Source organism: Periplaneta americana, chromosome 1, assembly GCF_040183065.1.
Source record: "Periplaneta americana isolate PAMFEO1 chromosome 1, P.americana_PAMFEO1_priV1, whole genome shotgun sequence".
Classification (NCBI taxonomy): Eukaryota; Metazoa; Arthropoda; class Insecta; order Blattodea; family Blattidae; genus Periplaneta; species Periplaneta americana.
The window spans coordinates 112,797,169-112,820,809 of NC_091117.1; the positions used below are offsets into that span (position 1 = coordinate 112,797,169).

Consider the following 23,641-nt stretch of genomic DNA (forward strand, 5'->3'; position numbering starts at 1 on the left):
TCTTGATTCTTCGAAGTTCCCACGTCTGCTTTAACCCGTCGGTGGTCGACGTCATACTTGTAATGTCATTGGTAGACCTGTGAGCATCACAGGTTTTTTTGTTGTTTGACGTGAAATATTTTCATGAATTATTGTTTATTTACATATTTATTTGTAATACTAGCTGAAAGTACCCGGCATTGCTTGGATTGTCCTTTTTGCTTTTTTTTTTTAATTAAACTGGTTGTTAGACTTTTCGGAAATCTCAGAAACTCAGTTATAGACAACCAAAACGAATTGTCTTTATTAAATTTTCCTCGTCCGTAAAGTTGAAATCTTTACATAGTATCATTTACATGAATTAAATAGCTTCTTAGCCAAATGCCTGGAAGGATTAACTCAATTTAAAACAACTGTAGGTCAGGCAGCGAAAGAAAACATTTCATCACGTGCCATACGTTCAAATGTTTTAAAAATTATGTATATATGTATATGTGTGTGTGTGTTTATTTATTTTAGCGTAGTTAAGGCCGTCAGATCTTCTCTTTCACATCACCAGAAATACAAATAAAATAATAGAAAAATTAAACTATAAATAAAATAAAACCAAACGAAAATATATACAGGCTACAGCCAGACAAACTTTAAATGAGTTAGCATTGCTTAGATTTTCATTCTCCATTCTCCAGGAAGTACCCTGGCCTCTCCTACAGCTCTCGTCCAATCTTTCTTGTCCACAGCACACCTCCAGCATTGCCTTGAAGTTCAGCAAAACAAAAACGCACTCCTCGGCCCATTTAATGTTAACTCAGTATTCTACAGATCTTATATTTTATCTCTGGCAGTCAGTGACTGTTCAGTTTCAAATGGCATATCTTAGTCGTGGGAGTCAGCGTGTTAAAAATCATTACCTTTTTGCCATCCCCTTTTCTCGTCACCGCAAATGTGACGTTGCACAGAAGCAGAGATAAGATCTGTACATTGATCTATGCTGTGCTGACATACATTTCACGTAACTTCATGTCTATGTATGCTTTCACTTAAATTTCAGAGACAGCTAACGATGAACAGGGAATTCCCTTGTTCCCAGTCTGAATCTGTTGGGGTGTCATCGTGAGCCAAAATTTCTCTCTGAATCGGTCATATCAAAGAATCAATATATACGTATATAATTTAATTTATATTGTAAGATTTTTTTTAACCCTTGATCACTGTACGCCCGCTCATATAATCCCCAGTTTTTTTTTTAAATTATGACTTGAGAAATTGTATCTCACAAATTCAGAACATATTAATTATATTATTTTTATACACATAATACAGATACAATATAAACTCGCAGTAAGTAATTTTTTAACATAAAGACTAATATTCTGAGAGACGTATGCCAATATTTTAGAAATTAAGAGATTGTTCTTTCCACAACGCATAACATACCACATTGGTAATGTGGTTATACTGATAGAATTTCGCAGTAATAAATTTTCGGACATGAATAACAATACGTATATCTTAGAATTAATATAACTTAGTGTTATTTTCAGTGGGCTTACGTACAGTCACATGCTACATTAGCAACATTACAAAAGTATCATTGAAATGTTTTTTGATATTTGTAAAATGTTTTCACTCCTTTGTATAAAATATAGTTGAGAATGTGAAAATCACGCAGTTTTTAAGTTAATGTCTGCAACTTTGAGCGACTGTCCTTGAGCTTCATTTTAATAAATGGCCATTACAAATGCTAGTCTCATTGAAATTGCAGTTGCTTAAAATCGAAAGGCATTTTAGTGAGTATCATAGGAATACATGGGATAAAAACATCTTCTCCTTTCGTTTTGACAGTTAATGTTGTCACTTCTATTACATCTTTCATGAGTTTTTTCTCACCAATTCTCGTTTCATTACATAATTTTGGTGGGTCAATATTTTTCGCAATAGTACTATTGGTGATTCAATATTAAGTATTAAATTATGTAATAGCAATACTTGTGGTTTCAAAAAATTCAGTTGGATAAACACAGCCTGCTCACTATGTACAACTCCATTGAGAAATTCATAATACGGTCCTGGACTGCGTAAATTACTTACTCTTTTTTTTTTTTTTTTTTCCGTTGTTGGTAACTCTAAAGCATCTATTAGATGCTTTATGGTTGTGCTAACAGATGGAGTTACTTGTCAACGTGTGTTCAGGTTACTGCCCACATTGTTGTATTACAGCTATTTGCGTATTGACTGAAACCACGTAATCAGAATTTAAAAAACTAATTTATCTTATTAAATAAGTGTGTTTATCATTGTATGTGTTAATAAGCGTTAGATATTGTGTTTTTATTTGTTGTGTGATATTAAGAAGAGAACCTTTGTGTAAATAGTGAATACAGTTTTATATTAAAGGACAGGCTAGAATCCAAACATTGAGATTGGTATTATCCAATAGTTTAATATAATTACGCATTTTTTTTTTCTTTTACATACCATACTGTCTTTCAAATCACACGACACAGGTCAAGGTTCCCCGCAAGGGGATTCAGATTCAGATGTGAATTCGAATCAGCTTCATGGTGTAGAAGACGAGACTTCTCATCTTGTCTTATTAAGAAGTCAAAAACCAAAAACTTATCTCACTGCTAGAGGGCAGGAAGTGACGCCCCTTGCAAAAGTAAATAGTAAAAAAAGATAAAGTGAAAAGAATGCTTCCAACTGACGAAGAACACCTTCAGAAATATAAACGCATCACAATTACAGAAGCGACTGTGAGGACAGCTTCAAACCAAATCTCCACTGCAACAAATTCGGCCATAATACCAGGTAACGAGAACTCATCTGAGAACCACAATCCTCCAACTAATTTCATTTCTACCAAAGAAAGTCACATTGTAGCTGCCGTCCCTACACATAACTATTATGATCCACTTAACCAAACTGTAGACGAAGAAATGCAAACAAATGAATCAAGTACCATAAACGAAGATTACTCTCAAAGCAACAACAAACAGAATACGAAAAGATTTCTCCCTATTATAGTTCCAACTCTCCCATCCCATAATAACTACTTTGAATATCATAGGCACCTTGAAAAGGAATTAGGACACACCCTGAAAATAATTTATCATCAGAAACAAGGAACCAAATACCATGTTACTTCGCAAGAAGCTTTTGATAAATTGCAAAATATTTTTCGTGAAAAGCATATAGGTTATTTCACATTTACACCAAAATTTCAAAAGCCACTTCAAATTGTTATCAAAAGGCTCCCAACTCATGTTACAGCCCAACAACTTCAGGAAGAACTGCAAGTCCTCGATTTCCCTGTTATTAATGTCAGACAGTTGACAATTACTAAACAAGAAAATGGAACATTTATTAAATGTCCTATTCCAGTCTGGGTTGTATCTCTAACTAACAATGATTATGGCAGGAGTATGTACGACTTGAAGGCTATTCAGTATCAACCAGTTTTAATTGAATCATATAATCCAGAATCTAAAATATACCAATGTTTTAATTGTCAACAATATGGACACACTTCTGCAGGATGCCATCTGCCATCCAAATGTGTTAAATGTAGCCAAAATCACAGAATAGCAGAATGTCCAATAAAAGGACATTCGGTCGAACCCAAATGTGCAAATTGTGGTCAGCCCCATACAGCTAATTTCAGGCAATGTGAAGTAGCCATTCAACAAAAAAACGCCCTTCAACAAAGGAAAATGAACAAACAACAAAGGTTGCAAAACAGAGAAGCTCACTTTAAATTCTATGAAAAAAAGACTTCCCACGACTTCCATCGGTTCAGCCTCCACCAGCATGGTCGTCTAATGCACCCAACAATCAAGCGACCCCAAAAATTGAAATCATGGAAGACATCAAAGAGTTATATACTTTTATTCAAGGTTTAGGACTAAACAGAATTGTAGCCCAATTAAAACTCGTCACGCAAAAACTCAAACAAGCTCCCGATACATTTTCTAAAATGTTCATATTATTTGAGGCTGTAATTGAAATTTTAACCCCTGTTCATGCAGCACCATAAACAGACAAATCACAGGGAACTTCGGCTCATTGCTTTTAACGCCAATGGTTTAAAAAGACAAATCTTCGAATTCCAGTATTTACTTGTGCAAAATAATATCGACATCGCTCTTATTAGTGAATCTCATTTACAATCGACAGATAGACTGAGCATTAGAAATTACGAAATAATCCGCACAGACAGGCCCTATGGAAGAGGTGGTGGGACAGCTGTTATCAAGATTAATATAACGTACACTCCAGTCCAAATTCACGGCCTCACATCAGCAGAAATTACAGCAATAAAGATCCTATTGCACAACAATGAAGAAGTGATGGTAGCAGCTATGTACTTCCCTCCCAATAAAATTCTCACACCAAATGAAATGTCCATTATCACAAACACACACACAAAATTTATCATAGGGGAAGATTTAAATGCAAAACACAGAATATGGAACTCCAAAGTAATTAATCCAAAAGGAAGAGTTTTACAAAAACATGCCGATCAAGAAAATTATCACGTCATTGCTCCAAACTTACCTACTCATTATCCTTACAATGAAGAACAAACTCCAGACGTCCTTGACATATTCCTCCTAAAAACGTCGGTAATTCCTGGCAATGTTCAAACAATAAATGCCCTTGACTCTGACCATCTTCTGATTCTTGTCCATTTCACCTCTTCTGCTGTTATACGAACTTTTAAAACTTATAGAAAACCTTGTACAGACTGGTCACAATACAAAAATGATCTAAGTGAAGTTGTTCCAGGTAATCCAATATTAAACACTACACAAGATATTGAGGAAGGGATAAAAATTCTCTCAGATACCTTGCTAGATTCTTACAGCAAAGCTTCCCACTTTTCCGAAGAAAATATCAGTGACACAACTGACAATACAGAAATCATATTCCTCATACAAGCAAAGCATAGAGCACGAGAAAAATGGCAAGATACTGGTAATCCGCAGTCAAAAAGATGCTACAATAGACTGAACAAAGCCGTCCGAAATAAAACTAAACTTCATAATATTTCTCAATTTGAATCAGTAGTAAAGGAAATATCTGAAAACCCAGATAAGATGTGGAGCTTACACAAAAGATTGTTAGGAAAAACAACAAAGACATCAAACACAACAATAAAAGATGAGGCAGGACGAGTACATTATTCCCCAATAGACAAAGCAAACATTATTGCTCATTCCTTAGAAAACAGATTTAGACCGAATACCTCTCCAATCAATCAGACATTTATTGATAATACAGAATGTCAAGTTCAACAATATCTCAGCCTTTCATCAACGAATACTATTACTCCTACATCACCATCAGAATTAAAATCTATAATTGCAGAACTCAAACGTAAGAAGTCTGCAGGACCTGATAAAGTGACAACAGAAATGCTTGTGTATATTCCAAAAAATGTTACTACATATCTTACAAAAATATACAACACTTGTCTAAAATTGCAGTATTTTCCTAAAGCCTGGAAACATGCTCACATAGTCACTTTTCCCAAACCAAGAAAAGATCCAATGATTCCAAATAATAGAAGACCGATTAGTTTACTGAACATTCAAGGAAAAATTCTAGAGAAAATTATTGCAAGAAGACTTCTACCAATTCTTCAAATTCCATCAAAAGTACATCACGAACAGTTCGGTTTCAAGAAACATCACTCAACAATTCATCAACTTAAAAGAATCACAACCCATATCACAAATAACTTTCAAGCCGGCCAACATACAATAGCTACATTTCTGGATATAGCATATGCTTTTGACACAGTTTGGCACTCGGGTCTTTTATTCAAATTAATTAAACTGTCAATAGATGATAGCCTTATTCACCTAATACATAGTTTTTTAACAGATAGAACTTTTCAAGTCAAAATGGATGGCACATTATCCATAATCAAGAATATCAAAGCCGGAGTTCCACAGGGTTCCGTCTTAGCACCGCATTTATATCCAGTTTATGTACATGATATTCCATTGATTGCTGAATGCAATATGGGATTATACGCAGATGACACCACCTACTTCACCAGTGACATTTCAATCAACATCGCACAACATACTATGCAAAAACAATTCAAAATATTGGAAATGTGGCTAAGAAACTGGAGAATAAAAGTCAATATAAGTAAAATTCAAGCCATCATTTTTACCAGAAGAAAGCCAAAAATACCAGATCACCTCAATCTCTTCTCCGAAAATATCTACTATAAACAATCTATAAAATACTCGGCATCACACTTGATAAACAACTTCGATTTCATCACCATGTTGAAGCAGCTCGTAACAAAGCTTTAGCCAGATTCATTCATCTATATCCATTGTTGAAGTCACCTTACATCAGACTTCCCTTGAAAAAAATCCTTTACACTTCTGTTATAAGATCTCAAATGGCCTATGGCTGCGAAATCTGGAGCAATGCAAAATTCCAAATTATCAGACGTCTTCATGCTATACAGAGAAAAGTATCCCTAACTATCACTGGTGCAGACTATAGAACCACCAATAAACAACTACAAGACATGCTTGAAATAGAATCATTCTACGACATTCTACAGAAATTAACAGAAAACTTTCATAAGGACTTGCTGTACCACCCCAATCCTCTGATAAGAGCCCTAGAGTATAAAATAACAACTACCGTCAAGATCGGTCACCTCAATTAAAAATATAAATGTTCCTGCTTGTTAACCATCTCTGTTAAAGTAAAAGCCTTTTAAGGCTGACACTTATGTACCATACATGTTCCTGTTAATTAAAAAAAAAAGGTTACTGTCCAGCGACAGTCCTGATGTATTTTTATACTTGTGATGATTGGTTAATTAATATTAACCTGGCACATTCACAATCACACTCACATTCATACAAATTTCCAGACTCTAGACACCCAGGGAATTCTTCTTCTTCAAGAAAAATTCACCGAGAGCCGAGCCCGGGAATCGAACCCGGGACCTTCTGATCTGGAATCCAGCATGCTGACCAACAGACCACGGAGGCAGTCGTAAATTACTTACTGTATTAATTGTCTTCTAGATTTTAGCCTTCATGATATATCAACAATGTAATTTAATTTTGTGTTATAATTTCCACGGCCTCGTGAAAAGTAGATGTTGAATACAACAGACAATAATAAAGAACAATTGACTGTAGAAGATTTTGCATTTTAATATAATACACTAGCTGAAAGCACCCGGTGTTGCCTGAGTTTTCCTTTCTGCTTCTATTTTTAATTAAACTGGTTATTAAATTTTCGGAAATCTCGGAAACCTAACTATACACAACCAAAACGAATTGTCTTTACTAAGCTTTCCTCGCCCATAAAGAAGAATCTTTACTTAACGTCACTTACATGAATTAATGAACTCCTTAGCCAAATGCCTGCCAGGGTTAACTCAATTTAAAACAGTTGTAAATCAAGCACCGAAAAGAAAACATATCATGTGCCTGACGTTAAACTGTTGTTTTAAATTTATTTATTTACTTGTTTTTATTTATTTATTTGTTTTTATTTATTTATTTATTTATTTATTTATTTATTCTGGTGTAGTTAAGGCCATTAGGCCTTCTCTTCCACAGTGCCAGAAATACAAATAAAGTAATAGAAAAATCAAACTATAAACAAAGTAAAACCCAACGAAAATATAATTCCTTCTCCTCTTTGTGATCAGCTTCAGCATCGAATCAATATATAGTAGGCTATACATATATAATTTAATTTATATTGGAAGATTTTTTTACCTCTTGACCGCTGTACACCCACTTATATCATACCCAGTTCTTTTTTTTTTTTAATATAACTTGAAACTATATCTCATAAATTCAGAACATATTATATTTTTTTTCTAATTTTATACACAGAATACAGATATATAAACTCTCAATAAGTCATTTTTTAACATAAAGTCTAATATTCTGAGAAACGTATAGGGCTACCGATATTTTAGAAATTAAGAGATTTTTATTTCCACAACGCTTAACATACTAAATTTGCAACGTGAACAACAATATTTTGAGAATTAATACAATGTTATTTTCAGTGGGCTTATGTACATTCACATACTACATTAGCAACATGACAAAAGTATCATTGAATTGCTTATTGATATGTGTAAAAATTTTTTTTTTCACTTCTTTGTATAAAATATAGTTGAGGATGTGAAAAACACGTAGTTTTTAAGTTAACGTCTGCAACTTTGAGCGACTGTCCTTGAGCTTCATTTTAATATGGCCATTACAAATGCTAGTGGCATTGAAATTGCAGTTGCTTAAAATTGAATAAGTATCCTAGCAATACGTGGAATAAAAACATCTCCTTTTATTTTTGCAGTTAATATTGCCAATTCTATTACGTTTCGTATGAGTTTTTCACACCAATTCTTATTCGGGCATAGGAATTTTGGTGGGTCAATATTTCGCGATCGTACTATTGGTTATTCATTATTAAGTAAATTATGTGGCAGTAATCCTTGTAGTTTCAAAGAATTCTAGAATTCAGTTTTATAAAACAGTTTGCTCACTATCTACAAAACTGCATCGAGGAATTCATAATACGGTCCTGGACTGCGTAAAGATACTTATTGCATGAATTATCTAGTTTTAGCCTTTGCGATCTGTAACAACAATGTAATTTAATTTCATGGTAAAATTTCCAAGGTCTCGTGAAAGTCGACGTTGAATACCAACAGACAATAATAAAAGAACAATTGACTGTAGAAGATTTTGTATTTTAATATTATACATGAAGATTTGATCTATTTATTTTTATTTTTATAATTTTAATTAATTTAACTTCCATTTGCACAATTTTAATGTAGCCTGTGTTCTTCTCCTGGTTATGAAGGTTAAATGTGCAAACTTTTTGGCACATATCGGTCAAAGCGTGTAGATTTGTATAGAGAACATATATTATTACATACATACATACGTACATACATACATACATACATACATACATTCGATTTTATATATTAAGATATGAGTATGTTGTGTTTATTTTAATTGTTACATAAACAATTTTGCGTAATAATCTATCAATTTACATTACAAGCTAATGAAGTGACAACAGTTTACAAATGATAGAACAATTCGAATGAATTAATAATATATAACATAATATACAGAACAGAAAACACACTACAAAGACATCTCAACACACAAAAAACACAAACAAATAAATATGACCACACAGGTGTATACAAACTCACATGTAATAGTTGCGATAAGTTCTACATAGGACAGACAGGCAGATCATTCCAAGCACGCTGCAAAGAACACATTAAAGCAATAACCAGAGGACACAATACATCTACATATGCTGATCACATAACCAATGCTAACCATACATACAATAACATAAATACGGACATGGAAATCCTACACATACAACCCAAGAACCAAAAACTCAACACACTAGAACAATACGAAATATACAAACACACCCCAATCAAATTCTCAACACACAGATCAATTTCAGTACACACACACTATTCGACTCCACCCTTCAACACCTTTCAACAATCAAACACACCCACATAACAGGCAGAGAAATTTGAGATGACGCCGTGATCTAGTAGGCTCTGAGGATGGTGCGTGAAGCACTGAAACAGCTGTAAGCCGGACAAATCTTACATAATTAACACGAGTAAGTCCACTAGATAATCAATTAATATGACAAATTGTTTTCCATTATTTATTTTTTATTTAGATATTTATTTATGATGTATGAATATGTTATATTTATTGTCATTGTTGCATATATAAATTTTTCATGATAGTTATTCTATTAATTTACAATACAATATATAATGTACAACAGTTTACAAATTATAAGAATTTCAATGAATTAATATGCTATTGTATGAGGCAAAAATATGGACATTACGTCGAAGTGAAGAGAAGCGAATAGAAGCATTTGAAATGTGGATATGGAGGAGAATGGAACGTGTGAAGTGGACAGACAGAATAAGAAATGAAGCTGTGTTGGAAAGAGTGGGTAAAGAAAGAATGACGCTGAAACTGATCAGGAAGAGGAAAAGAAATTGATTGGATCACTGGCTGAGAAGAAACTGCCTACTGAATTATGCACTGGAAGGAATGGTGAACAGGAGAAGAGTTTGGGGTAGAAGAAGATATCAGATCATATACGACATTAAGATATATGGATCATATGAGGAAACGAAGAGGAAGGCAGAAAATAGGAAAGATTGGAGAAGACTGGGTTTGCAGTGAAAGACCTGCTTTTGGGAAGAACACTAAATGAATGAATGAATATGCAAGAATATAACGAGAAAAATAATCCCGTGGATATTTAGTCTTCACTCACCCTCATCATTCTCCTCGGTATTATTTCCATGACATTTCTTGCACACTGTAACTGTGTGCTCCCACAAATAGGTACAACACATTTCACACACCTAGACGTTGTTTTACGAATTTTTCCATTTTGGGCACTAGCCACATTTTACTCTCTCTGTATTTGGACACGGCTGTGACGGAGGTTGTTCAGCTTCTATTCCTACTTTCTGATTTATCCTCATTCGAAGATCCGAGTGCAGACTTTTAGATGTACCTCTTACTGCCGTGTGATTCTTCATAAGACCAAAAGCTAATTCTTTCAAGAACTGTCTTCGGGGCTCATTCTGCACTGTGTTGCTTTGCAGAATTATCTGAGCATTAATGCCAGCAACATCCAACAATTTGAAAAATATTAGAAGAGGCCATCTGTAACTAATCCTCGCTACAGAGCACATTAGCATTCAAAACATCGCTTTCATGATTGGAATTAGGTCTTACTTTTTGGAAGAGAATATTTGTATATTGTACAGTGTCTTCAATCATAGGGTCTGGGAAAAAAAGTCCTTAATATTCAAGAATGGTATCAGGACTTTCAGTGACTCCTTTCATACCCGGTGGATGAATTATTATGTTCCTCTTTCTTGTTCGTCTGTTACATAGAGGTGGATGAATGTTCTATTTAGTTACATTATCACGACTTACATAATGTGGTCCACGATAGTCAGCAATTTCAGAACCAGAGTCATCTGCAGAAATTTCACTTGCATTGTCATGAACATTGTCATCAAAAGTTTCTATATCTGAATGTTCAGAATAATTAGCCTGGTGATCATTCTTCTTGTCATTATCATCGTCATCCGATTCCAATAGTCATCTTCCAATTTGCGAATTCTGAGCAGTTTCCATCACAATCTTAAGTAATAACAATAACAGTAACACACTTGGTCGACCTGTGAGCGCAGCACTCAGTCCCTTGACAATCGGTATGTTACAGCAGTCTGGCGAGAACTGAAAGCCACATTATCACTTCAAACTTTACCAACCAACTCCTGAAATTCTAATGGAAAGGTACACCGAATTTCAAACGTTTATCTTCGATTGTTGCAGAGTTATAGTAACTTGAATCTAAAAGTGAGCGTAGAGTTCACACGTCAACCAATGGCAGGTTAACCATCCTCCAAGAAACGTACAGGACTATTTTGACACTGTTTCTTTTTGAAGTCAGTGTAATGTCATCTTCAAGAAACCTATGTTTCAGAACATGTAAAGTACCCGCGAAATTCTAGACCATATAACTTCAAATGATCTCCAAGAAGTGTTGCCCAAATTGTATAAATTGTGCAGTCTCATTCTTACCATTCCTGTAACAACAGCTGGTTAGAACGATCATTTTCCACACTGAAACATATCAAAACCTATGCCCGTAGTATGATGAATGAAGACCGTTTAAGTGAACTTGCTGTAATCTCCATTGAAAAGGAGATGTTGAAATCAATTAAGACAATCTCAACTTCAACTTTTTATGATGCACTTGTTGAGGAATTCGTCAAGAAGGAGTGGCGGCTGGATTTCATATATAAGTAGAGTAGTGAATAATAAAATAATTAACTTTTCTTCTATTACCAGTATACAAAATATAAATTACTTTTAAATAAGGTAATACGAAATAATAATAATAATAATAATAATAATAATAATAATAATAATAATAATAAACATCTCTACCAATGTCCCATCCCTTCAAAGAGAAATTATGGTTATTGCTTAGTATATGCCTTGGTTTTGACCTCACGCTTTGCCACTGGCAGAAATATATTTCAATGGCTAAGAGCACAAAGGTTGTATGTCTAAAAAAATTGGAAAAGTGAGTTATTGGTACCAGTTGATTTGTCTTGATGTAATTTTCATTCTGAACAAAAATTGTAATTATATCCTTCCTTGAAGGAAATGCCATAAAAATGATTATAACAACAATGATTGACTACTCTCAAAACAAGGTAAAATCCCATAATTGACTATTGTCAAAACAACAAGGTAAAATTCCATGATTGACTACTTTAAAATTTATTTTGCCATTTCTCACAAATTGTGCTTTAAGGACATACCTTTATATTTTTATCTGTCAATTTTATCCTATTATTGTATATTTTCAATTTTTAGCGCATTGTAATGAAATAATTTCTTTAGTGTTTCAGACTATACATTGGGAAGCATATATTCTTTTGAATATCAGAGGAAAATGAAGAAGAATCATCAGAAGTTCAGCAAAATGACAGAAGAATTATACAGACGGTAAACATTTATATTTTTGTTATAGGCTAATGTGTATTTATTGATTTTTTTTCTGCAGCTGCGAAAATGTAATATGCTTAAAAGTTGGACTTTAATGGTTGTTACAGAATGTTGTGTCACATGAATAAGTTTGATTATCTAAACATTTCACTCATAATTTCCAGTCCTTCCCCGTAAAAGAAAAGTGACTGATCGGAAATGTTGCAAAACACTTTGTACTTCCATTAAGATCCTGAAAAGATGTTATGGAAATAATGTATTTTTTTTACACTCAATAAATATTGCTTAATAGTTAATATTCGTTAAGTGCCTTAATTTTTGTGTCAAATTATACTTGCTATTAGCATTCTTAAAATTATAGTTTTATTGTGTAGGGAAAGGATCGGCAGAAATGTCATGATCACTAGCAATAGTGATGTCGCAGAGGCAGCACTGTAAACTGTCTTTGCTTCACCCCTTCTCTTCCGTCCAACTCCCTACAACTCCAGTTCACAGGCATCTATCAGTGGCAGGTTACCTGATTAGATTTAGGTTTCTTCTTTCTCAAAACCTTCAACTTCTGTTCGGAAACGTATGTTTAAGGAATAATGGGAGTAATAGTATTTGTTGTATACATGATGACAATGTAGACCTCTTCTGTTCTATTCTAGTAGACACTTATAAATCGAACATCTAGTGACATTATGACACGTCATAATATTATCACGAAATCATAGGTAAGCCTGAACATATTTAATGTAATTGTAAACAGAAATGTATACAATAGAAAATAAGTATAAACGTAATTTTCTTTTCGTAGGGCTGGACGGTGCGAATCAATTAAAACATTAAAAAAAACTAATTGAAATAATAGTTCCGGTACTAAAATATGATGAAACAAGCTATGAGTCAAAGGGAACTCCATGCAAGTTATGTTATTGTTTTGGAAATCGCAAAATCATCAAACTCCTATAATGAAGGCCAATTCATTAAAACATGGCTGAATAAAGTTTCTAACATGGCAATACAAAGGAGAGTGAGGGATATTGAAACACTAGTGAGCTAGAAATAAAATCGAAGATCCATAAACAGTGGTGTAATTTCTCGCTATTGATAGAGATATTGATAGAGTAGAATTGGTAATGTTCATCCGCGGAGTTACGAAGGATCTCTTTGTATAAGAATATTTGCTCGATGTCATTGCACTTAAAGAAAATACAACAGGAGAAGAATTTTCCAAGCATGAAGAAAATATATAGAAGAAATGAATCTGAACATAAAGCAACTTGTATCTGTAGTAGGCCTAACATACAGGACCGAAATACGACTTCAAAAAAGTCTACTAGATGGACTAACGTGTTACTAAGACAGCTGAAAATAAGTGAGGACATAAAACGTTGCCATTGTATAACACACCACACTGGCTTAGATTCATTTAAAATGCTCTCTATAGAAAAGTAATAACTTATGTGTAGTCCTATCATAGGTCGCCTGCCACTACCCTACATAGTTGCGATGTCTGGCTCTATATTCAATATATATTTCGGAACACTAACTTGTTTTCACAACGAAAACTTCTAATATCTAAACAAAGATCGTGACTAGCAGGCGAAAATTTACGAGTTGTATTAAGAGTGGCAATTTGTGACGTATTTTCTTAGGTTGTTGTAGCACAGTACAGATAAAGGTGAAATGAAATATAATCTGTTCATCTATAAATCAATATTGTGTAGTCTACATCAGATGATTGGGTTGAGAGTCCACCACTGGGATCTGAACAGAGTGCTCTGTTCTGCTCTCCCAAGCCAAAAGGGCGTATCTCAAGGATTTTCTGAAATAATTGGAGAGTTCAGATGTTAATATATTTATTTCCTAAGGGAAATGGCCGTTTCTCAATGAATTGTGCCTTCAGAATCTGATTCAGTGAAAGTCGTATCTCAAAATTTATATAAATTCCTAAGCAAATTTGGCAGAAGTTCATTTTTCTAAGCAAGAAGGCTGTTTCTTAGAAATATGTTCTTTTTGCTTAGTATTTCCTATTTGCCATTCTAGTCAAATTAGACGTAACTGCATTAGTAACAAATTTGTATTTTAATCCGTTCTCAACAATGTAATCGCCACTACCTGAATGCTTATTTCCCATTACTTAAACATAGTTCTTATAATTAATTCATTGTTGGTCATGAGTGGAGTGTTCCAATTAATTTTTCTAGCTTATTATTGAAAATATATCACAATTTTCATTTCTTTGTTAGTTGTTATGTAGTCAAGACACATAATATTGATTCTACTCAACCTTATTTTAGAAACGCCATTATAATCAGTACGTAAGTAAAATAATATTTATTTTTATCACTATTGCACTGATAGTCCATATCAAAAATATTTTAGAGATTTTTTTTTTTTTAAGGTTTCATTATGAATCCTCCTCTCGAGGGAAAAAAATGGTGATGCTAGCCAACTCAGAAGATGATGAGTGCGTCTCTCCACATTTCACAATTGAAGATATCACTGCTCCTTCTCATACAGAATATTCAGAAGCAAGTAAGGATTCTCCATTCACGAAAAAGATATGGTCAGGAAAAGGAAGAAGTACACATTGTCAGCAAGTGAAAGGAAAAAAGTGAAATATGATTCATATGCCAAAGAACATGGTATTAAAACTAACTGTGACACTGAAGTATGCACACGGAAGTGTTTAACCAAAATAATTGAAGAGAGACGCAGATATATAAATTGTGAGTTCTGGAAAATGAGAAACATAAAGGAAAGAAAATCGTTTAATCTTCATCACATTTCGTCAATTTCTCCAAAGCAAAGAACTGTTGATTATGGAGAGCCTGAGGAAGGGTAGAGGAGAACCATTCCTATATGTACATGCTTAAAGATCAACAAGGAACTTTACAAGTGGTATGCAAGGTACTTTTTTTGACAACTCTTGGCTTTAAGAAGAATAATGATAAAGTTGTTCCGCAGTGCGCTAAGGAATTCAAACAACACTGTAACCCCCCTTGAAGATAGAAGATGTAAAACAGTACCTCATAACAAAATGGACAGTGAAATAATTCGTAGACACATAATTTCATTTAATACTACCATATCGTATTACCGGGGGAAACATGCACCTAATCATCTTTATTTACCAAGTGATATAACTCTGACTGCCATGCACCAAGATTTTATTACTCAGAATGTTAATTACAAATGTTTATATGAAAAGTACAGAATGGTAGCCAGTGAAATGAACATATCTTTTGCTAAACTGGGGCATGAGGAATGTGAAAATTGTTAAGTCTTCAATGTGCATAATAATAGCCACACAAAGAAAAATTTGGACACTAATTGTGAAATTTGTAAAATGTGGAAAAAACATATTGAGAGAGCATCAAAATCTTGGGTCAAATACAGAGAAGATGCTGAAAAAAATGAAGAGGTTAACAAAATAATTTATTGTGCAGAGCTTAAAAAAAGTTATCATGTTGTCAAGACTGGATACATTTAAGGTAGCTAGGTATATTTACAAGCCATTTGACTGTCTACAATGAGAGCTTCGTTCCTGTTGGGGGAGGGGAGGGGGGAACAAAAAATGTGCATGCTGTTTGCAGCTGTCTGGCACGAGGCTCTCTTTAAAAGGAGCAAAGAAGAAATCGTAAACACGTTCCACCATATTTTTCAAGTACAGGAGAGGTTGTTAAAAAAATTATTCTATGGTTGGACAACTCCACTGTCCAGAACAAAACTGGACATTCTTTTTCATTTTGATTTACATTGTTAATTCAAATGAGATAAGTGCTAATGAAATTTTGATAAGATACTTTGAACCAGGCCATATGTTTATATGGCTGCTGATTCCTTTCATCACAAGGTAGAACAGTCAATGAAAAGACGTGGAAATAAACTATATGATCTTGCAGACTTTGTAGATGCAGTAAAAGCAGGCTCTTACCAGACTGAGGTACTGCTAATGAAGCTTCAGCATTTTTTCCTTTGGTCTGACTACTCATCACAATATAAATTGAACCTGATTCATCCAAGATCCTATCTGCATGGTAGGGTTGAAATATCGGTTTCCAGAGGATTATGGTTGAAATATCGGTTTCCAGAGGATCATACAGTATGCAGTACAAAAATAACTTTGATGATACATCATTCAACAGAAATTTCCTGACTGGAAAAATAAACAAAAGGAAGGAACAGCTACCACGTCCTGAGCAGCAACGAAAGCCTTTTTGATTTCCTGCTCAAAAAAAAAAAAGTGCCATAATTCGCAACTTGGGTGGAATAATGAAAAACAGACTGATGTTTTAAGAGAACCTTGCAGTAAATGGTGACTAAAATTGTGTTCAAGTATCATAACTTTTCAGTGATTTGAATAATTTCAAGAGAAAAATTGTTCTGGGGCTGGGTATCGATCCCAGGACTCTTTGCTTAGTGCATGAATGCTCTACCGACTGAGCTACCCCAGGAACTATACACGACACCGTCACAATTCTTCCCTTTATAGCCACATAACTCAAATTGGTTGACAAGATGCCAGAAACCCAACTTTGAGTGCACACAATTCTGTGTGACTCAAATTGTGGCTTTATTTTAATGTACCTACAGTAACGAATATATTATGCAAATCTGGCTTTCAGGTAGGAGCTCCCTGTGAAGCAACTCGAATAATTTGAAGGGAAAAATTGTTCTGGGTCCGGATATCGATCCTGGGACCCTTTGCTTAGCGCATGAATGTTCTACCGACTGATCTACCCCAGGAACTATACACAACACCATCACAATTCTTCCCTTTATATCCACATAACTAAAATGGGCTGACAAGACACCAGAAACCCAACTTTGAGTGCACACAATTCTCTGTGACTCAAATTGTGGCTTTCTGTTAATATACCTACAGTAACGAATATATTATGCAAATCTGGCTTTCATTGTTTTGTTATTATTTTTTTTAGTTAATTTATTTACCTCAGTAATTTATATGGAAGTCCTATGTGAACTGTGTACCTTAGTAAATATAACCAAACATTTATTTTGAACTTCATTGTTGTACCTTTGTAGCATTAATATATTAACAGAATGATTGGTAAATAAATTGCTGTCTCTTCACTGATTTTCTAGATAATATTTGTCTTGAATTGCAGTATTTTTTGCAATACTGCTATGTAATATGTGTTGTAATTTAATAAAATAATAATAATAATAATAATAATAATAATTAATAAAATAATAAAAATAATTAATAAAATAAACCAGACAATTTCACTTACTGGCCTTTTTATGTACAATTTGAAATATGCCTAATTTGTTAAGCATATCAATATGTTCAACAATTAATATTAATACTTAGCAAATTAGGTGTATCTCAAATTGTACATAAAATGTAAGCTAATTAGTCTAAAAATTGTATTCTATATAATATATTGAATATATTAATTCAATAATGAATATGTTGAAAATTCCAATAAATTCACTTTAAAAGTAGGCGTGCTTTGATCATTTACAGAATCCTCAATACTGAAAAATATTCAAGTTTTCAGATATGGCCTTTCAGCTAGGGAGGGCAGTGTACTCCTCGATTGATATTACATCTTATGTATTGTGGCTTGCATCTAGTGATGTCGGTAGTGAGTACAAATTTGCCGACAGCTGGTGTAGGGTATAAAGCAGTTATATTTGTTGATGTACCTATAACATACGACGCTCTCTTGTAGTAGACAGGCTCCAAAAATTAAAGCAGTATTGTGTGAAGAAGTTGTAATTGAAAGAGAGAATAAATAAATTAATGATAATAAAAACAAAAAGAAGGATTCTCAAATATTTAACAAACCTAGAAATTCACTCACAAAGACATTGGAAGGGAATGTACAGCACACATCCTAATTTTGAGGCCTATTTTCAGAAAAAAAAAAAGTTAGTCTTATAAACCGACAAAATACGGTACTGGTAGTGATTTAGATATTTGTGAATTTTAGGATAGTTAGTTTTTCTTTTGCCACAAGATATTGTCAGAAACACACATGGACCATACCAGTAGTTTATATAAAATATTTCTGTAGCATTTTGTAATATTTATTTTATGTAAAAAAATATTAAACTTTGTGTATTAGTTCATATTAATATTAGGTTTTCTTTGAATTCTTTGTGAATTACTGTCATCCTTGCCACTACCTCCACCATCACCATTGAATTAGATTTTAGGCTTTCATGGCAATTATGTTCAGAAGTAGATTTTTGGGTATTCCAGCATTTTCGAACAACATACAGGTTCCATCTTCAAGTTTTACTATATTGCTCTGTAGACGGAACTTGTGCAGTTCGAAAATGTTGGATGTGGAATATCCAAAAACCTGCTTGAGTCTACCACCACACCACAGCCACAGTATTTTATGTGTTGTTTATTATTTTGATCTTGTTTACCTAATTTCCATATTCTCTGTATCTGCCAGAATCAGGGTTGGTTAACTAAAACCTTATTTATAGACTATGTAATACAATAACATATGAAACGTTAATAACTCAATTGATTTTGTCAGTTGTTTTAGTAGTTATTAATCATGAATCTCTCATAAAATACTTCTAATGATGATTAATCTATAATAATGTTTTAAAGATTAGACTGCTTATTACATAAAAATTAATATGTTTATTTACCTTGAGCTTTTGTAGATTATTCAAAATACAATATAGAAGTAAGAATATCAGTCTTGCCAGGGTCACAAAAACCATACAAATCCGTAAAATCTAAAGAAAACCCCTACATTTCTTTAAATGGTCTTAAGAAGCCGAAGTTTTGCTCTTTTAAGTTTTATACTACACGCTATGGTGCAGTCTTACAGAGTACTGGGTTGTAACTCAGTAATATGATTAATAGAATTAAAGCTCCTATCATGTTCAGTAATATCGAATACAGTAAGTACTGCAGGTTTAACTTCATAATTTTATTATCGACTTTTTTCTAACAAACACACTGTACATTTAGGAACATTTTTATTTGTAATTTTTTTTTATTTATTTATTTTTTTGTGTGTCTGAATAAAGCAAAAAATGCCTGATTCCTTTTGTGGCAAAATATCTCTACACTGAGGGATTAATCTCTAAAGCTGGCAACACTGAACAATACTGTATTTTCTCGAATACTCTGCCCCCTTGAATAAGCCTGCATAAACATACAACAAATTAAAAGCAATTAAGCACAAATACAGTTTAGTTATGGTAACAATAAATTTATCCTGGAACAGGACACCTTTCAATCCCATCCTATGCGCATGCACTGCACACATATCAACTGTATTGCTTAATTGGCCCTTCACACAATATCCTGTAACATTAATAGCACACGTGTCATGATTTCCATATTCCTCCTCAGCTTCGATAATATAATTTTAGTTTTTCACTGCAAATGAAGGATCATAATCTCATACCTTTGGTAATGCTAATTTTCGGAATTGAAAATATAAAACGCACAAACTATACACTTATCACACTTGAACTTGATTCTGACACATGTGCTGCTGATCCAAATGCAATTTAACATTGATAACAAATGAAATACCCACGCAGGCAGATAATTATATGCGCTAGCACCTTAGGATTTGGATGGGAGGAAAATTGGGCACTGTTGCCAATTTCATTTTGAATAAGCTGCGCACCCGTACTTCTTACTTGTATTTTTCGGAAAAAAAGTGTGCGAAGTATTCGAGAAAATATGGTACTCACTTTCTCATTTCACTTCAGCACTTTCTGCGATAAAATATAAAAGTTGACATTTTCTTGTTAGTCTGTAATGAAATTCCAGAAAGCATGACTTGAATAATAAACTTACACCTAACTTACATTAGTTACCTGTGGAATTCTATTCTGCATTTGAATATTTTTTTAAAAGTCTTGTTTGCCAATAATCATAGATGGTTCCGTTTTCATATACTTACTTACTTACTTATTGGCTTTTAAGGAACCCGGAGGTTCATTGCCACCCTCACATAAGCCCGCCATTGATCCCTATCCTGAGCAAGATTAATCCAGTCTCTACCATCATATCCCACCTCCCTCAAATCCATTTTAATATTATCTTCCCATCTACGTCTCGGCCTCCCCAAAGGTCTTTTTCCCGCCGGCCTCCCAACTAACACTCTATATGCATTTCTGGATTCGCCCATACATGCTACATGCCCTGCCCAGCGTCTGGATTTAATGTTCCTAATTATGTCAGGTGAAGAATACTATGCGTGCAGCTCTGCGTTGTGTAACTTTCTCCATTCTCCTGTAACTTCATCCCTCTTAGCCCCAAATATTTTCCTAAGAACCTTGTTCTCAAACACCCTTAATCTCTGTTCCTCTCTCAAAGTGAGAGTCCAAGCTTCACAACCATATAGAACAACCGGTAATATAACTGTTTTATAAAATCTAACTTTCAGATTTTTTGACAGCAGACTAGATGACAAAAGCTTCTCAACCAAATAATAACAGGCATTTCCCATATTTATTCTGCGTTTCATTTCCTCCTGAGTGTCATTTATATTTGTTACTGTTGCTTCAAGATATTTGAATTTTTCCACCTCTTCGAAAGATAAATCTCCAATTTTTATATTTCCATTTCGTAGAATATTCTGGTCACGAGACATAATCATATACTTAGTCTTTTTGGGATTTACTTCCAACCTGTTTTTTTAACTTCCATTGTTGCCCAGCAGCTCCAACATTTAGTTTTTAACTGTTAAAAGTGCTGGCCATTTCATTTCACCATTGCTTTGTGCAGAGAATAATTCTTATGTGCGACAAAGTAAAGAGTAAGGCCCGTTTCACACATACATGGTGACCATCCAAACGTCACTGTTTACACAAAGATTATACAAGTGCTTTCAAATGCACCGGTGTCATCTATACGGTGATATCATCGTGCCTTCCCAGTACAAGTCCAGCAACCATCACAATCTTAATGTTGCAACACATGGTAGTGGAATGAACAGTTGAATGGCTTTCTTCATACATACCGTGGCTATTGCCCTGATTCCTTAATTTATCTACCACTATTATGCATTATATTCAGTATTCAGTGAATGTTGATATCACAAGGGAACAAACAAATTTTTTATTATATACCTTCAGAGCGAAAATAGCTGATTCTTATGGAAATCCATGTATTGATTCCGAAAATACCTTTGGATTTTTCCTGTCGGGCTTAGTTCGTAAGATATCCAAGATTCATTAAATAAAAACAAAGTATGCAGTTTTTGTCAATTTTAATATTGATCTGAATGAAGAGGGGGGAGAGCAATGGTGAATTGTTCAATGGTTGAGCTGTTTGGACTTTTTCATTACTAATTGTCAAAATTGTAACACAACATTTCGAAGAGTGGATCTCTCTTCATCATCAAGTGAAAACCTACTGTGGGGATCCTTATGTAAATTTTTTTTCTTTAGCCACCACACACCCGTCAACAATGTGACTTTTATTCTTAATAATTCGCCCTACAACAATGGGTATTCCATTCAACACAGCAACACAATAGTCGTTATTGCACTCCACACAGCGACAATGACAATACACGTGTATTATTGAGAAGAACAACAGTGTACTCCTAATTTCAATTAATGTTCACAAAGTGCTATGTGCGTAACAAACTGTCAGTTCACAGTTCGTTTGCCTTGGCTAGTTCTTCTAGCTCACTCACATAAGTTCACTGCACGTCGAACCCAGGTCTTCCGGGTACGTCACACTCGCCTGGACTCTGCACAGTTACGGACTCAAGTTCACTGCACGTCGAACCCAAGCCTTCCAGATGCGGTTTCCTGCACGTCGAACCCAAGCCTTCCAGATGCGGTTCCCTGCATGTCGAACCCAAGTCCTTCCATATACGGTTCCTTGCACGTCGAACACAAGCCTTCCAGATGCGGTTCCTTTCACGTCGAACCCAGTTCTACCAGATGCTCTCGAAGGCTGGCTTCCTCGCTCGAAGACTCACTTGTAGACTTACTGAAGACTGACTCACTCCAGAAGACTACTTCTCGCTTTTATTACTTCTGGAATCTTCGATTCGAGTGGCTTACGGAATCTTCTAGAGGGATCTGCTTCCAGATGTTTCCTCTGCTCTCTCCACTTCGTGCCATCCTGTAGTTTTTTTTTTTCCCTCCGCTCCATACCGCACTACAGCGCATACTGTTTCCCCGTGCCTTCCTTCTCACTGGATCTGCGCGCACACATCCGAGACAACCAGAATCTTCCAGCACGGCACCACATTGCTCCCTCCCTAGAACTGTACGTCCCGGACAGTCCCTTTGTAAGCCATTAGACGGTCCAATGTTTGGGTCCTACAACTGCTCCCTCATGGTGGCATCATCCCATCCTGAGCTTGGCTGGGCAGCGATTGCTCGTACTGTGTGTGCGTCATCTCGCTCTTCTACTTGATCCTCCAAAGTGAGTCTGCTGATCTTCGGTGTCCATCGGGAACACTTCATCCTGACCAAAACGGAGTATATGGCGCCAGACGTCCACCGTCGCATCGAGTAATCGCATGGTGTCGAGTCCCAGGACGATGTCTTCAGTGATGTTGGCGACGAACACCCACATCTCCATTCTCCTCTTTCCCAAGGTCAGATTCAGGAAGACCTCTTTCTGGATGGGCAAGCTCTTGCCTGAAGCAGTATGTAGCTCGTATCGGCGCAGCGGCATCCTCCAAGTAGGCCACGCACGACATTGGCCTGGCGATTGTGACCGTTGCCCCGGTGTCACCAGTACTTTGTATGGACGGCCTCTTATCCATTCTTCAACAATCAGCCTATTGTCACATCTTCTGTTAACTGGCTTAAAAATTAGCCGAGGGGACGGTGATGACGCAGACGTGCCCCTCCTACCATCGGCCCCCTCTCCTGACTGAAGCCAGATCGGTGGCAACCCCTCCTTAAGTGTCCAGGTTCGCCGCAGGACCAGCAGGTGGATACTTGTCTCCGTCGCTCAGGCGACTTCAGTTGATGTCCCTCAATGCCAGATGCCTCTCTCTCCTGACTGTAGCTAGATCGGTTGCAGTTCCTCCTTAAGTGTCCAGGTCTGCCGCAGGACCAGCAGG

The 23,641-nt window shown here is 35.1% G+C and overlaps 1 protein-coding gene across 10 annotated transcripts in view; it reads left to right on the top strand.

Moving 5' to 3' along the window:
• Nucleotides 1-23,641, top strand: part of LOC138699871 (CDAN1-interacting nuclease 1) — a 314,608-nt gene that overhangs the window by 23,689 nt on the left and 267,278 nt on the right. For 9 of the 10 annotated variants that reach the window (XR_011332120.1, XR_011332113.1, XM_069826105.1 and 6 more), the window contains exon 2: nt 12,495-12,599. The exons of the other annotated variant lie outside the window; for it this stretch is intronic. Coding sequence is in view for 7 of the 9 variants with exons in the window: in XM_069826105.1 (XP_069682206.1) it covers nt 12,495-12,599 (105 nt within the window). In the remaining 2 variants the exon portion in view is untranslated. The remainder of the gene's footprint in view (nt 1-12,494; nt 12,600-23,641) is intronic. 10 annotated transcript variants of the gene reach the window in all.